Consider the following 18032-nt stretch of genomic DNA (forward strand, 5'->3'; position numbering starts at 1 on the left):
TGTTTGCCGCTCTGGATAAGAGTATCTTATGGGTGTTTGTAATGTAATGTAATGTCATGTTGTAATGGACTCTGGCTACTCTGTAGCCTTAAATACTAGGGTCTTTTAAACCATGAAAAAGAAAAGGAGAGACGGGGATGGCAAAAAATTGAGAGAGAAAGTGAAAGAAAGGAACAGAGAGTTCAAAGAAAAGATTCCTTATTACCCACCTGAGTGAAGAGGAAGAGAGAGGGACATACCTGATTTATATCCCCTTAAATAAACCTGGACCCCTGGCACAGTGGTGGCATTTAAGAGACCTCAGCACTTTGTAGAATGATTACTGAGGGCAAGAGGCTCTTATGCTGAGTCCGGGCCTTCCTAATGCTGACACTACCTCTCAAGTCTCTCGGCATTGACCTGCTTCAATAGGCACTGAGACAAGCTCCATAACAGCATATCACCACCATAAAACTGCTGCAGTTCATTTTAGAAGTCACCATTTTTCAGTGATGAGGATGACGACACTCAAGAGCTTTGGCCAATGGTATCAGTGTGACCTGGAGTGAGAGAATACGCGTATTGTCTGTGTGTGTGCACAAGCTGTATGTGTGCAGGGGTTTGTTAATAATGTTGATCACATCGTCATATCAATGGCACATATCTCACCATCACTTCTATCACATACAGTACCCTACATTATCATGTCTGTCACACACCACTCATATGTATCACATAGGTCTTATCACTTCTGTAACACTCATCACATCACCATGTATATCACAGGCATCACACCATTACTTCTATAACACACATCAAACCAGTATATCTTTAACACACATCACACCACCATTTCTGTCACACATCACACCATCACGTGTATCACACACATTATACCACCATATCTGTCATACATCACTACGTCAACACCTCTGTCACATAAACCATCACTCTTGTCACCCAACCACTTCTGTTAAACATGAGCACACTCGCTTCTGTGAAAAACACATTTGTCACACATAATTATAGCATGCTTATGTGTGACAAACATCACATTTGCCACACATGATCGTGCTATAATTCCTGCCGCACCACCACTATTATCACACATACACAAGTTATGCTTTTTTGCAGGTCAGCTGAGATATGACGTTCACCTGAAGTGTCGTTAGTACATCTTACATTCTGCTCCGCTGTGGTTTTCGGTGATTAATATTCATGTGGAATGTGATAATGGGCTTTCTTTAACGCAGAGCTAACATTTGCTCTAACATGTAGTTTGAAGACTTCCTGCATATCCCAGAGGCTCTGCTTTCAGCAATGATGGAGCATGGATGATCATACTGGAAATAATATGCATGCATTATTTTATCTATGTGTGGCGATTTTGTTTTTGATGTTGTGCCTGTGAATTACCATGAAGAATGTCAAATTCAGGGGTCTGTCTAACCACAAAGGGAGAAGCCAAGTGTTCTCTTATGGAAAGTCTGGAGACTTCTTTTTTAAAAAACAATAACGGGGAAGTAGTTTCACTGTAATTCAAACTGGATAGAACTTCTGTGTAAGTTATCATGAATTAAATGTTTATGCAGTTAATGTGTCTCTCTTGTGTTTTCCACAGTTTGTGTGCTGTATACACAAGGCATCGGCAACAAAGAATGGAGAGAGGTGAGTGTGATGTGTTGTTGAGTTATGCTAAAATTGCTTCGTTCCTGTCATGTCCAACAAACACATCTATTAGAACTGTGTGCAAAATCCCATTTTACAGCCAAATATTTTGCATGCAATTCCCTCCTTTTTAATGAATTTCCTTCCCTGGTAATGTAAGAATTATATATTCTAAATATATAAGATATTGCTTTGCATACATCATTGCATTTTGTCCTACTGCATTTAAAAAAAATCTATTTGCTGTTTAATGGCTTTATGGTCATCAGTTATTGTTATACAAATTCTAAACTATGATTAACCTGGGTTGAAATGAAATGTACCCCCATCCTCTTTCCTCTTAGTTTGGGAGAACAGAAGTCATTGACAACACCCTAAACCCAGAATTTGTGCGCAAATTCATCCTGGACTATTTCTTTGAAGAGAGACAGAACCTTCGTTTTGATCTGTAAGTAAAATATGCGTGTATGTGTGTGTGATTTATGTATAAGGTACACAAGTAAGTGTATGGTTGTCTGCTTTGTAGTTGTGTCTTGTGTTAGCATGTGGCAGCTTGGCTAGGCGTGTTTGGCTGTGCATGTGCATGTGTTTGCATTCTGCGTGTGTGTGTATCTGCGTCTGGCTTTTCAAGTGGACACCGTCAGACGTGAGAAGGGCCACATGGTCAAACGGGTACAAAACGCTGAGACCCATCTCCAAAGAGGCATGGAATCAATGGATCAATCAATCAATAAATCAAAGTGCAGAAATAATATTAATAATATTATCTGTTTTTTTGTAATTTCAGACATTATATTCAGAGCAGCGGGTGAAGATAATTGTTATCACATGTAAAAGCTAATAAAACCTAGATTAAATATTGGCTAAATCAAAAACACAATAAGCTTGTCAAAAAGTAAATCCATTTTGAAGTGTACAGCTTTAAGACACGTCCTAAGGGAAAGCCAGATTGAAAGGTTTTTTTAATGTTTGAAACAGAAAAGTCAATTTGAGGCATGAATAAATGAAAAATCTGATACTGTCGGTACAGGAACACAGGAGTTATGATTTAAAGACGATGATAACAAAATTGAATACCCAGCAGCTTTTTTTTTCATTTTAAAATGACACATTTTCTATGGTTTCTTACTGTGGATTTTTGCTAAGGCAAAGCCACAATCCCTTTGTATTCATGCAAGGTAACAGCATGAGGGAGCCAAGTGTTTTTCATGGTTGAATAGATGCAATATATTTGAGGTCTCAGCAAACAGCGGCATGTGCTCTACCTGCAGCCACACAGTCCTCTGTTTATCGTTTATATTTTTATTGCGGGCAAAGGATGGCAGATTCGCAGGACTACATTATGAGCTATAAATAGCCACAGAGGCCTTAACGTTGGCCAGTAGTGAGGAGTGTGAGTGGCTTTGGCTGGCTAGCTGCCTGCCCCTAGGCCCAGTTCTGTGAGTGGGCAAACGTCACGGCATGTGAAGTCTAAGCTGTACCCTCATCGCAGGCTGAGATATCCCCCCTCACACTCTCTCTCTCCCTCTCTCTCTATCTATCTCTCTAGAATACACAAAGGTGTTGCTAAATGTCAGACACAGATATGTAGGTCAGGGGTAGGCAGTCCTGGTCCTGGAGTAGAGTTTTTGCAGTTCCTGGTTTTTGTCAAATCTGAGCTTGATCACAACAGTTTGATGGGTTAAGAGTCTGAGGCTGGATGGGTGAAATGTTCAGCACATGGTCACCTACATTCATTAAATGTAATAATTAGCACATAATACAAGTAAGTAGTGATGGAGCCGAAACCAGAAACATCTCTGGCACTCCAGGACTTGCTTAGTGCTGATCTCTATGAAAAACAAATGAAAATAATATGGAGCTGCTTTCTGTGTTAATGAGGCACTTGATAAATATAGGAAATACATAAAAAGCTTGCCCTAGTTTCCAGAGTTTTCTTGGAGTTGACAGCATCTCTCAGAACGGTGTAGAGAATGGTGGGCTTCCTGGCATTGTTCCTTATGATTTGATTTAGTGTGTGTGTTGCTGTATGTTTGTGTTTGAGTGAGCCCCTGTGCGGTTTCCCTTTGTGCTTTTGCTACTGGCATAAAGAGCCATTTGATTTTATTCCTGCATGTTGGCGATGGGAGATATTACATAAACATCAAGTGGAATGTCCCATAAGCACCATTCCCTTGACTGTAAATGTCCCGATTTCACATCTTTCATAACACAGAAACTGTAGAAGTGTATACTACATAAAAGGCTGTTCTATGAGTATGTGTCTCAGTGTTTTTCATTCCTGGCTTAGGGGAACATGTGACGCAGGCCTGTTTTCAATCTAGTTGACTGATTTTTCTGTCTTCCTCCTTCTACAGGTATGATGTTGACTCAAAGAGTGCCAACCTATCAAAACATGTGAGTTCCTTTTGTCTCTTTTCTCATGCCTGATCTCTGTGTTGGTCACTAGTTGGATTGTTTTAGAATTGCAATTGGATTTCCATGTGTAGCACCCTCTGTTGGTCAGGCTGTCCATATACCACCATTTTACGATGCTGGAATCATTAGGGTCATCTTCTTGGCCCCTTAATAGGTATGGATTAGCAAAATGTAGACCACTGATAAACTTAATGACATTTAGCAAAATGTAGACCACTGATAAACTTAATGACATTTAGCAAAATGTAGACCACTGATAAACTTAATGACATTTGTAGTAGCCTATCAATGTTAATATTTGAGTACTTATATGAATATTCAGCAGAACATACAGCTACCTATGCTATTTGTTGTGAAACTGTAACAGCATGAGAAAAAGTTATTCTCAATCAGGCAAAATTATTTCTGGAACAAATGCCAAATATGCTTCATAAATGTGCAGAAGGAAGCACCATGTAGACTGGGGTAGTGTCATAAACCGCTACTTTGTTTTAGACCACCTAGGCATTACAATTTCTATTATACCAGAAAATACGAGTTGTTTAGTTTGTGAATAAAATAGGCTATTTATGACAATGTTTGAAAAAGTCACATTGATTCCCATTCAATCCAGAATACCACTTCCTCTGGCTTGCCTCTCTGTCTATTGCCTCTTCTGCTCTGTCACTATCAATTTCCAATTCCTTTTCCTGCCTCCATAATTAGCTAGATAAAGGAGAGCCTACAAATGACTGTGATTGAAAGTGCATTGTGTTTAAGTCAGTGCTGTCAGCATGCTACTCGCCGAACTCCTCGAGGCTCATCTTTGGCATGCCCTTCTGCTTAATCCCCACCTGCCCTGACTGAATACCTCCGATATACGAGATTAGAAAAGATTAATTCAGAAGACTTAGATGCATATCCAGCAGAGAGCACTGGAATCGTATCTCCAAATCACCAAGTCAGCAGTCTGCAGTGGAAGCAGGAAGGGAAGAGAAAAACTCACAAGTGGCACGCGCAGTCTGCTCATTTTAGTGCTCGCTGGCATTGAGCGCATTATTACAACTATGAGGTTTTTCCACGTGAACTCCTTTTTTTTGTATTTAAATGCTGAAATATGGATTGAATCTGATGTGTTTTCCACATCTTCGGAATCAATGGCGTTAGCGAGTGTGTCAGATGTGAGACGTCCGGTGTGGCTGCGATGAATTATAGCTACTCAATTTACACTCTGTTAGCTAGAAACACTTGAGCGCTTCATGCTGTGTCCTGTGGCCATTGTGTTTGTTCTGTGGTATACCCCTGTCACAGCAAATTGTCCTTAAGTGGGTAAAAAAACGTCCGTCCACCTGGAGTCCAAGTCATTTGTTTCGTCTCGTTTTGTGGGATAATTGCTTGTTGCATTGAGCTATGAGGTGCTGTGGCTTATTGAAAATTAAAAGCGAACAAAGGCTGATGACATTTATGTTCTTTTGGTGGCTAACAGATGTGACCTTTTACTCGACTCATTTATTTTCATTCACTGTTTTTTCCGTGTCCTCATTCTGTGGGGCCGTGGGATGTTTGACTACTGTGCAAAACCCGCTCATATTTTTTATGCAATGGAAATTTTCCTTATTCAGTGAATTTTCCCGATTGGTTGGGTGGGTTCAAGGAGATTGGCCTGGCCACAAATGCAGAAATGCAGGCTATTTAACAGTGTACATAAGGCAGCACCACACTGTACATTATAGAATGAACGCCTGAACACGCTCTTTGGTGTTTGTGTGTGCAACTGTGCATGCGTGTTCCATGTGCGTTTGTATTTTTACATTTATGTGCTACATGTGCACTGGTTTGGGGGGCATGTCTTTTGTCTGTAAAATAATAAATGTTATTATTTTGCTTTTGTGTGTGAGAAGGGGGTATCTTTGTTGTATATACAAAGCAGATAATCATTTAGTCTATATTAAGAAGAGATGTCATCTAATTTCTGTTCAAAAGAGTGTCTTTGCAATGAAATGAACATCTGGTTTGCTTTGCTTGCCTGTTAAAAGGAGAGCATCGTGTATCTTTGTGCGCTAAAAGGAGATCTTGTCACTTTGTTAATTTTCACTGAGAGCAGGAGGACAGAAGGGAGATGGAGACAGTGTAAAAACAACACAGGTTCTCTGAGCAGCTTTCTTTCCCCCAGCGACACTGTAGCACTGCTGCCAAGCATGTTATCGGCCCAGTAGGCTTGATAATGTGCTCACAACACGTCAACTTGTCTTACGGATATTAATCCAGCGAAATTCTGGCTTGAAACCACACTTTATGTTTGCGCTTTGTTGCTGTTATTGTAAGGAGGATGATGAAATGGGAGTTGCACACTCATCTTGTCACACGGGACCATCCTCCTGGGGCTGTTTCCCCAAAGAATCTGCAGAAAAGCGGGAGTCCCTTTAACAGTGTTTCTCCCATTGAGTTAAAAAAAGAAAGTCTGGGACTGAATCCATATTCAGCTTCAGCACTTTACTGAATGTGACATTTCCAGCTGTGGCAGAGGTCTTTTACTCGTCTGAGTAATTCTAGGGGAAAACAGGATGGAAGCGCCGCTGTTTGTGCGAATATGTAAATGCGGATATGGAATTGGCCGTAGAGCAGCCCTGAACCGGTTTTTTACCTCTGCCGTTCGCATCGTGTTGCGGTTCCGTTCCTCCAGCCCGTGCAGCCTCTTTTGTTTTCCCAACTCCGGTTTGCAGCGTTGATGTTTTCGCGGTCTAGACGCTAATAATAATCGCAAGCCTTTGTCACCCTCCTACTCATGAAATTGGATTAATGTCACTGTCACGTAGGCGTACATAAACAGTGCTTTGCTCGCTGCGGCGTGGCTGTAGGAGGTGTGTGTCCAGCATGTGTCTGTCTGTCTGTCTGTCGTTCTGCTGCTGCTGTAGGTAATGGAGAATCCACTGCCGCATATCCCTCCCCTAAAATTCACATTCAAATCTGTCTGATTGTTGAGTATTAAATTGTTCCCACGATCAAATATGCAAAAACCCAAATGCCACCGTCTCTCTTTTACAAGCTCTGTACAAAAGTGCAGCTCCTTCTGTGTAGAATAGTGACTCATTGAAAAGATATGTTCATCCACTCAGGCTGGAAAATGATATTAGTGAATCATCTGTTATTCAGTGCGTGGCTCTTGAGGTGGCATACCTCTGTGAATACTGATGAATAGAATGAAACTCAGCATTACCAACCATTTGAAAAAGTAAGATTAATAAAATTATCACTAAGTGATCTCAGATATTCCTGTGACGTGCCCAGCAATAGCTCTTTATGCAGCATGCACCCCATAGTTCAAAATTGAACGCTGATGCAATTAGCTGCAGTTTGCTCCCGGGAGGGAGGGTTCACTTAATTCCCATCATCAGCATCGCACAGTAGCGCCCCCTCTGGTCAGTCAGGCACCAGCTGTGTTTGCGGTGTTGGGCTCTTAACAATGGGCACTTAAACTTAACAATGTCATTTTGTGAGTAGCTTGGTGGTGCTCTGACAGCAACGGATGCAACAGGGAAAACCCATTCTAGATATCTCAGCTAAAATCAGAAAATAGCTAGACGTATGCTAGTTGCTGCAATTGAAAAAAAAAAAACTAAAATAGAAAAGTATTATAATTAGAAAAGACTAACATTACAATCGGAAATAGAAAATGGAATAACAGGACAGTCTAAAAAGGATTTCTAGCTAAGCTAATCTAAAGAGAATTAATCAGTGTCCAGGCTGTCACAACTCAATCACAGGTGGTTTGAAATGAGCAAGCTAATTTGTACAGTTGTATTAGATTAATTTAAATACAGAATGCTTGCCCATCAATCAAGTGGAGTGGAGATGCAGCTTTGACTTGCTTAAGTAGAAACAGGTTTTCACCTATTTGTTTGTCACAGGTGATTGCTGGGTTCCAGGTGAAACCCATCTTAAACTTTTCACCTTTAGGTGGCAATGCATGGCTGTTTTTTTGCACAAAATGTGGTGTTGCAGCTTAATCACATTTTAGCTTTTTAGAGCTTATGTGATTTATGGAGACAGGTTACTTGGCTTTAGAACTAAAAAAAAAGGTGATTAATGCTTATTACCCCCTTAAAGGTATATACTCATATACTTTTGCTTTTTGCATGTTTGTTACCTTTGGTTAACCAATAAAACAGAGCCCTAGCCCTAGCATAAATCAGCAGTAACTTGATGCCATGTGGATGGAATTATATCTGTTGAGGATGAATATGTAAATCAGAAATGCCAACAGTTATTTTAATATCAATGAATTTTGACAGGTGGCCTTCACTAGCAAAGAAATTAAAACGTTAGGTAAGGAGTTCAGATCATTATACCACAGCTGGTGATTGCAAAAAGGTCTCCTAAAATTAGTGTCATTGACCCCAGCCTGGCTGGCTCCAGGATATTAATTTTCCCTCTTTATATAGCTGAGAGGTAATTCTGTGCGTAAATCACTGTAGTGGAACGCTCACTGCACCAAACAATGGTCCCTATCTACATGTGAAACAATAACCACTGCCCACTTCGATATTAATCATCCTCCATTATCTTTATACCATGTCCACTGTACCATGATCTTTCTAACTTTTTTATTTCATTCAGGAATGATTTAGAAACCACGGCTTTGGTCTTGAGGCAGCTCATGCGCGTAGTGGTTTATCAGAGTGCTGAGAGTTTAAACATTGACATTTTGGTCTTCCAGGTGAGGATTAGGGCTAAAGCTTGGTCTTTTGTGGTGCAGTGATGCACTCGATGGTCTGTAATCAAATCCTGGCGTTGCCAGTGCCAAGTGTTGCTAGGAGATGCATGAGACTGTGCATAATTGCCAAAGCATAGCCAAAGAAGAAGGGTTGCCTTCAGCACTGTGCTGCTTAGTGGACTGCAGGGTAAAATGGCTTGGCTGCTGATTGCTCTTACAAACAAATAGGCAGAGGATGTTTTGGAGGCTAGACACACTTTCAGAATTTTATTTGGAAATTGAAAAGGTAAAAAATAAAAGTAAAATAAGGGACAGAAGATTAAAAAATAAGTTATGTTTCACAAAAGGGAAAACATGAACAAAGAAAACTGTCAAAAGAAGTATTTAATCATGGAACAGACTGGCAACAATGTGTCCCAATTATATTGCAGTAATAATAGCAGAAATGACTCACAGTATGGTGGCTTCTGTCTTGAGCTGGTACAGGTACAGCAGACTGGGTTGGCTGGAAGGGAGAGGTGGGGTTTGCAATCAGCTGGGAGGGGTGGTTTTTGATTGATGTGGCTGCTGACAGAGAGGAGGAGCATGAACTGGGAGGAGCCTCCAACAGATAACAATGGGAAATTTTTGAGTGATACCTTCTGCCCCACAGGACTTCCTCGGGCAGGCCTTCTGCACCCTTGGGGAGGTGGTAGGGTCCCTGGGGAGCCGACTGGAGAAACCTCTAGTGTAAGTAACTTCCTCTCTTTTTACTAACCGTGCTGTGATCACGAAAGGTACTGAAAAGGGTTGCCTGACATTCATTTCACCACAGGTTCATGGTAGGGAAATCATTAACACTAATAAAATTACCTGTTAGCAGATGTAAATTTGTCACTAATTGAAAAGTATCACTAAGACCCGCCGGGCTCCTGACAGATGGCAGAAAGTATAAGTGCTCCCCCCCAACCCCCCCCCCCCCCCGAACGGTGGCTGTGTACTGTGTAACAGAAGGGATCCTCACAACAGAGGTGTGAACAGGCCGTCTGATGGAGGTGAAGAAACCTTTCCCCGGAGCACATACGATGGGGATCCTGCTAACCGTTGCAACTAGCTGCAGCTCTGTAACGAGCTACTTGCCCCTCGTATCTCATTAGCACGTGCCAGGCTAACTCATAATGCCTGTTATGTGCCCCGCTCTGAAGAAGCCAACGTTTTTTTCCTCATGCAGCTCTGAGGCGTCACAAACTGCCATACTTTCCCGGAAGAAAAAAGTCATAAAAAAGTAATAGGAGCAAATAAAATCAGCTGGAAGGAAATACATTTTTCCATCCTGTGGTACAGGTTGTACAATACTTGACACAAACGTTTAAAGGCATACTATGCAGGATTTATACCTTGAAAATATTATAAAATAGACATGCTAAGACATATCAGTGATGCAGTGGCAATCTGTCTTTATGCACTTTTGCCAGATTCATGCACCTTTACCTGTATTTCATATTATTACATTTCTAGGCGCAGTCATTGAATAAATGAAATAATTATAAAAAATGTGTTTTGTGCTTACTCAGGTTTAACATTTTGCTTAAAGTTACTGAAACCATTCAGCATGGTAGGTAAGCAATAATAGAGAAAATCAGGGGGCAAATGCTATTTCACTCTATGTGGTTTTTTTCCTGCTTTGCACATGCCTCAGTCTGATATATATCTGGTGACAGTTGTGTGCTTGACTGAGAAAAATATACACAGACTGATAGCCCTGTGTTTTTTCATCTTAATAATTTAGGAAACATTGGGTTGCATTGCTCTGGAATAGTGCTTGTTTAATTTGTGTGAGCTAAGATAACCAATATTGTTTGCTGTTACTTGGCCTCATTTTAATATGGCCTGGCATTTTTTCACGTTGAAAACGTGTTTTTGTTCAGATCTCAGTTTGCAGCAAGGCTGACACAGGCTGTGCTGTATAGGAGTGTACATGTATCCTCTCTCAATTTTGCTTCATGAGATTCACGGTGACGTCATCATAAAGCCTCTGAATAAACTGATTGGTTGTAAACCTCTGCTCTCACTGAAAATAACAGCTATAAATTGTTCCAATAAAGTAGTGATACCTATAAGCATAAACTGTAACAAAAACTCTAAGCCACAATGAGAGTGACCCATCATTTCTCATTCAGCATCTTTTCATCTCTCATAACCTCTTCATCATCAGAGAGCACCGAATTAGTCATTTTTTATTACTTTAACACCGAACCCTCGGAATAAATTACCCTGAAAGTGATCTCAAAGAATGTCAGAGATCATTTGCATGGTTATCGCTGTGGTGTTACCAGCTCCATTCATTTGAATGTGAATAAACTGTATACTTTTAACGTTATGGTTATCGTTATTATCATTATTATTATTCTGGGAGTGTGCGGGGCTTAGCTTTGTGCCGAGGTCCTTAGAGCGGCAGTGTTTATCTCTGCTCATTATTTTCCAATGCGGAGCCTCTGTGCTTCTTTGAAAAGATGCAGTACGAAATTCGGCAGCCACAGAGTGCATCCCCAGACTCTCTCTGCTTCCCTGGTTATTTTTACAACCTGGAGTTTTTTTTTTTTTTGCTGCTGAAACAGAACCATCACGAGAGAGCAGAATGATGGCCTGGATCAGTCATGCTTTTTATTTATTTTTTACTTTAACATGAAAAAATATGCCTTCTTTCTACTGGGTTGTTCTTTTAAAAAGAAAACTCCTAAAGGAACAGTTCAACTTTTTTTCGTTTTAAAAAATATATAATATACTTTTTTGTGTATGTTTTTGATTGGCCCAGATAGAGAAAAAATAAATAAATCACTCCCAGAAAAAATAATAAGGTGGTATACACATGTACTACTACAGTAACAGTCACCATGGTTACCAGGGCATTTATTGTACAATTAAACTGAAAGAAAAAATCTGGTAGCACTGCTGACAGTATGGGGATGAAGTGACATTTTCTGTGCAGACCCCCCACCCCCCATCCCCTCGTCTGTCTCATCCAATATCCACTCATGTAGCCACCCTATGGCATCACTTGTCTTAAGTGAAACCATGAAAACGGTTGGAAATGAAATCACTGATGTATCTCACACATGCACATACACACACACACACACACACACACACATCTACACACATGCATGTACTGTACACACACACGCACCCAGATTGCGATAATCTGTGATTGTGATGAGTGTTAATTACTGCCAAACACACAACTCAGCTTCTGGCCCAAATGGTGTGGTGTTTAGGAGTCCTTGTGGACTAGGAGTCCTCTTTTTTGTTCCTCGTTTTTTAATAGCAAGCTCTGTGGTTTTTCAGGCTGTCTCAGTGCAAACAATGATCATCTGGGATTTTGAATTGCAGCGGATAGGAACTGAATTCAGGCTGGCTCAGTGCCAGAGAATATGCTTACCTGTGGCCTGTTGAATTGATTCACCTGTCTGTTGTGAAAATAGGGGAGTGCCCAGTTTAGTAGAGGATGCATGACAGATATGATGGTTATTTTGGTGATGTCATGTGTATGTCTGTCTGCTCACACTCTATCTCTCTCTCTGACTCTGTGTGTGTATGTATGTGAGCATGTGTGTGTGCATCCCCCCCCTCTCTCCAAACTTTCTCTCTCCCAGTGCACTGCTACATCAGTATCTGAGAGTGCCTCTCTGTAAGAAAATAGCTCACCTTCTCCCCTGCAGGTTTAAAGGCCTTGTTTTAATTACTCATCGATTTCTCTAAATAGTTGTGTTGTGTGACCTGTTTTGCAAACAGTCTGGTAGAACTGAAACTCCCCTACAAGTAAATCTCTCAGGAAGACCTTGCATTGCTTGTCACATCTTCACGGTAGAGTCAGCAGGAATTATTCACAGGATGTTTGCTGCTTGCTAATATTTACAAGAGTTTTTCTCAAACCTCCTAGTGCATGCTGTATTTCATATATCAGGCTCTGTAGTAGAGCTTTATTTATTTATTTGGCAAACACCCTTATCTAGTTTGCCTTTAATTGCTCACATTTGACATACTGTAAGTAGCTTTAAGCTTAATGGTGAAAGGTACTATAAAAGTGCCCTACCTGGGAACTGAACCAGAAACCCTCTGGCTCCCTCTCCTGTAATCTCTGCTACTGCAAGGATGAAACAGCTGCTCTTCCTCCTTGATATTTGTCTTTTTATGCTTGTTTGATGAGGTGAATCATTTCATATCTTCTCCCTGTTCATTTTATTGCTTTTTAAACATTTAATATGCTGCAGAGGTTACTTCAGTTTAGAGTCTTGTGTTTTGTTTGATCCTATTAGGTTGTGCATTTTCTGATGTTCTGTGGATAGAGGGGAAAATGGCCCTCTGTGCCGCCTTGTCATGTTTCGCTCGGCAAATGTCTAAACATCAATTTTCTCTTTGACCCCTTGTCAGGAGAGGTCATGATGTTGAGATGTGTACCATTATTAGCTAACTATAGTGTGCAATTTATTGAAGTCCCCATGTACAAGAAGTTGAATTAGCTTGCACACACACGCTCATACACGCGCACACACACACTCACACACATTTTAACAGCCACCGCATTTGCGATATGTAAGGTCTGCTCTGCTTTCTGTATAGAGAGATAAAGGTATCTTTGCTCGGATGTGTTTCTAATGATAATTGTCATTTCATTCAAGTCTCCTCCTTGCCTGTGTGACAGTAATTATGCATGATTCCCTGGCAGGCTCTTGCACTTAATTACCTTGCAAACTCAAGACTCTGATTGCAAATCAATGGGTCTTGATTAGACTTTTTTGAGCAAATGCACTTCCCTGAGTAAGGAGAGTGCTACAGCCCACAAGAGCACAATTTATTCTTGTTTTTAATTTTGTTATTCTTCAAAAAACCCATTTTATAACGTTCTGCTACATTGGATTGCATGATGACAGACGACATTGTTCAACAGCAGCTAATGTGAGGCATGACTAACAGTGCATATATGCTGCGTAATGCACAGTTAATCGCTATTTACCTGCTAATTTTGGTTCAGGTGGTTTAATGCCACTGCTTTGTGATGATACGAAAATACTTTCTTACACAGACAGCCCTATTTAAAGGCTGCAAACCTAGCTGGTAACTGCAGGCAAGCACTAATGTACTGAGCAGCCTTCCACAACTGTCGTGTATGACTGTTCATTATGCATGTAGCATGGGTTTTTATGACCTCTAAAGTGTTTTTGCTAATGGACTGTTAATTAGATATTAAGGTTGTTCACTGGTGGTTAATTGTAATGTGGTGTAATGATATAGTGCCATTGATTATGTATTAATTTGTTGTGTTGCAATGTCTTTATGCCTTTAAAACTGCCTGTGCAACTTTATAAAAAGTAATAAAAAGATTGGCAAAGCTGTGAACTTCCTAGGGAAACCAGTAAGTCCATTTTAACAATATGGAGTCACTGCTGGAGTTTGCCTAAAGCCATGTGAAAGAACCTGAGACCTGGAAGAAGATTTTGTAATCTGTTAAGACTAAAGTTGAGCTTTTTTTTACCTGAATGCAAAGTGCTATGTGTGGCTCAAACTAAACACCATCCCTGGCAATATGCGTGGTGATTGCAGCAAGTTATGGGTTGCTTTTCAGCGGGAAGGATTGGAATGCTTGTTGCCATGAGGGCAAATCGATGGAACCTAATACTGACAAATCCTTGGAGAGAACTTGATTCAGTCTGCGAAAGATCTGCATTTAGGTTGAGGATTCATGTTCAAACAGGACGATAACCCAAAGCACAAGGGATGGCTTAAAATCAAGGCAAGTGTTCTAGAATGCCCCAGCCAAAGCCCAGACTTACATCCCATTGTAAATCTGTGGTACTGCCTGAAAATTGCTATCCACTAATGCTCTCCTTATGATAAAAAGAAATATGCTCAACAGACATACAGATAGCTATAAAGGCCTTTTTACAAATTGACACTGGTGAATACTTTAGTAATTGAGGAAGTCTTCCATTTAAAAAAAAAAAAAATTTCAACATTGAATTGTATTAGTGAAGACGATAAATATTTCAGTGCATTAAAATTTTAAGGTTTTCTCTCTCATTTATAATTTGTGGGATTCAGCGTCCAATCATCAGTTAAGACGCTTGAGTGAGCACATTCATTTCTTTGATTTTCAAGGTGTAATAGAACAAAATGTTGAAAGTTGGATGGATACTTTCTGAAAGTGCTAAATATAGTCATTTTTATGTAGCCCTTTGTAAATGTTTTGGATGCATGTTTACTACATTCCTTAAATTTATTTTTTACTTGTCCCATAGCCCTCACGTCCCTGGTAATGAAATAATTTGAGAAGATTATTAAATCTCACATTCTCAATATAACACACAAACAGCTGAATCCCCCTCCAGTTTTAGTACTGCCCAAGGAGGAGGGTGGAAGATGCTAAACCAAAAACATAAGGTAGACTTTTGTTTGTAGACTTCTCGTCTGCATTTAACACCATGAGAAACTCATGTCCTGTTTCAGTCTGGATCACCAACTAATCCTCTGGATCATGGATTTCCTGACCCCAAGATCACAAAGGGTTCTTGTAAATGGCAGCTTCTCTTCACTCCTTCACTCGTCCACCTGTTTGCCCCAGGGTTGATTGGAGGAGTGTCCATGGTAACCATGACATCATCAAATATGCGGATGACACTGTCCTCCTGTCTGTGCTCTCTGGCTCAAACTTAGAACATGGTCCAGCTCTGCAGGAAGGTGTGACCACTCCTTTTTTGGAAATGAACATCTCCAAAACTAAGGAGTTGATTGTGGACTTCTCCAAGCAGACACATATTTATGGAGAGACACAAAGTTAAAATGTGAGGACAGCACACAGACAATATTGAAAAAAAGTCAGCAATGCTACTATTTCCTCAGGAAACTGAAATAATTTTATGTAAACACATCCATCCTATCTACCTTTTACGGTTGTTTTATCAAGAGCATTATTTCATTCTCATTCATCTGCTGGTTTCAGTCTCTGAGGCTCAAAAATAAAAATCATCTTCAAAGCATTGCATCCACCTGCTCTAAAACCATCGAACTCCCACTCAGGTCACTGGCTGCCTTTTACAAACAACAGACCCTAAAAAACCACAGTAAAATGGCTGTAAAACCACATACCATCCTTAGTGACTTCTCTCATGCCCTCCACCCAGCCTTTGATCTTTTGCCCCTGGGTCGACTCTACCACTGCCCCCGGAGCCTGAGTGGCACAAGTGAATTTATATGTGCGTGTGTTTTTATGTGTACATCCACTCCATCTTAAGTACCCTTTTTATTGCACTTAAATACCCTTTTACTGCATTTTATTTTCCACTTGTTTATTTGAATTTCTGTTGAATGTCACATCAGGTTATTGTGTATATTATGTCCCATTTGTTATTGATGTTGTTTTTATATATACCCAGCAATTAATTTCCCCACGGGGTTAAATAAAGTTCATTGAATTGAATTGAATTCATTACAAGAGTGGCTTTTTGGGCTTCTTAATGATTTTAGTGTACTGCCTGGCATGCCCATATGTCTGCGATGTATTTGTTTTTTTTATGAATTGCAAACAATAACTTGACACAATTCTCCACTGGCTGCTGAAGATTCAAAGTCTTGGTCTGTCTTGGAGTTGTGGCAGAATGTCTGGGTTGATCCACAGATACACAATGCATTGTCTCTTATGAGCTAAATGCCCAGAAGCTTCTCCTGCTTGACAGAGGGGCTGTAGAGAGGCCAAAGTTAGCCAGGAATTATGAGGTGACCACAGGATATTACCTGAACATGTGCTGTGCTGTGCTGCATTTTGCATTGTCACGCTTGTATGCATGACTCTCTATTAAGCCCAGAGTATGATTCATTTCAACATCCATCCTCATTGCTGTTCACACACAGTAGAAAGCACTATTGAGTGAACTTATGTCATCCTCACCCAGACAGGTGAGGAAAAACTGAAAAAGAAAAGTTGAATGGATTTTCTGTCCTGCTGCTGCAAGTGCCAGATGCAACACATCTCCGAGCCCGATCATTATTCTGCAGCCTCTGTTAGAATGAAATGTGATGATACTTAGATCATGGATTTATCCAGAGATCCTGGCCCACCTGTGTCACCTGTGATATCTTTGGTTTATTGCTGCCACTGCGTGTTTTCTTAAACTTGACAAGCAAGCGAAAAGGGCTTATAACGAAAACAAAACAGTCTGGAGTTTCATTTGAACTGAGTAATTCCAACCTGGGTGAGGCTCTGACACTGCTTTAAACCTATTGCTCTGTGTATACCTTGCCTGAATATTGTAGCCACAGGCTGATTCGACTGGCATGATTGGAAGATTAATCTTTGAAGAATGAGGCATTACTGAACTGATTAGGCAGCAGATGTCTGATTCTTATTATTACCATGTTATTTATGTACTTTATTTGAAATCACTTTTACCAATAGACTTTTTTTTTATTATCTTTGCATGTGTAACATTAAAATATATTGTAAATGTATTAGGGTCTTACTATACATACTGTGGATGCCTACCCATAAATTCCTGTAATATTTTATTCATCCACTACTGAAGGCTCTTTTATTATGGCATGTTCACATGCCGAAGACCATATGTATAGTCCAAAAGCACACTGAATAAGAATAATCCAGATATAAGTAAATTAAAAATCGAATTATTTTTATTTTTCATTTTTCTGTTCTCCTCGTGATCTCAGGTGGGTTCTGCCATTACTCGTCACTGCAGCAGCAATTTGTCTAACTCTTATATGAAATAATTCTGTGTTTACAAAAAGACAGGGATTGGCCACGTTGAGCACAAATCCTGTTATTGCTTTCTATTATACATTATTATTTCTCAGAGTGTATTTTATTGTAATTTATTAGATTGATTTCTTTTCTTACCAGAGTGTGGTAATATTTTTGTCTGAACACTGGTGCTCTTAAGTGTTGAAGGTGGCCTTGTTCATTTGATTAGTTTGTCTGTGGAGAATTGAAATGGAGAGGTGGTTTCTTTGCTTATTTTGTTGACGAACTTGTACTCCGACTGTGATCTCGAAAATGCAGCACGAATTAGGTCTGTGGCATTTTTTTCGTTTAACGAGCAGAGAAGTGTGCACCAAATGTCTGTCAAGGGTTTGGTCTCCTCTGGCCCATTGTGGGTTGTCATGGAAACACAGGTTGCTGGTTTTCCTTTCCTGTTTTCTGGGTCAGCATCTTACACAGGAATGTTTCTTTGTTCCTGGTGGCTCTATATTCGTCTGCACATTAACCTATACAGCTCTGTGCCTTACC

General features: G+C 40.2%; 1 protein-coding gene across 2 annotated transcripts in view; it reads left to right on the plus strand.

Annotated features, from left to right (window-relative positions):
• LOC118231107 (copine-8) overlaps nucleotides 1-18032 on the plus strand; it is a 77257-nt gene that overhangs the window by 24830 nt on the left and 34395 nt on the right. The window contains exons 3-7 of one of the 2 annotated variants that reach the window (XM_035424593.1): nucleotides 1601-1647; nucleotides 1992-2095; nucleotides 4005-4044; nucleotides 9411-9487; nucleotides 9749-9996. In XM_035424593.1, the coding sequence (XP_035280484.1) occupies nucleotides 1601-1647; nucleotides 1992-2095; nucleotides 4005-4044; nucleotides 9411-9487; nucleotides 9749-9851 (371 nt within the window). In that variant the 3' untranslated portion in view covers nucleotides 9852-9996. Of the gene's footprint in view, nucleotides 1-1600; nucleotides 1648-1991; nucleotides 2096-4004; nucleotides 4045-9410; nucleotides 9488-9748; nucleotides 9997-18032 lie in introns of those variants that run through there. The other variant, XM_035424592.1, reaches the window with a different exon arrangement.

Source organism: Anguilla anguilla, chromosome 7, assembly GCF_013347855.1.
Source record: "Anguilla anguilla isolate fAngAng1 chromosome 7, fAngAng1.pri, whole genome shotgun sequence".
NCBI classification, from domain to species: domain Eukaryota; kingdom Metazoa; phylum Chordata; class Actinopteri; order Anguilliformes; family Anguillidae; genus Anguilla; species Anguilla anguilla.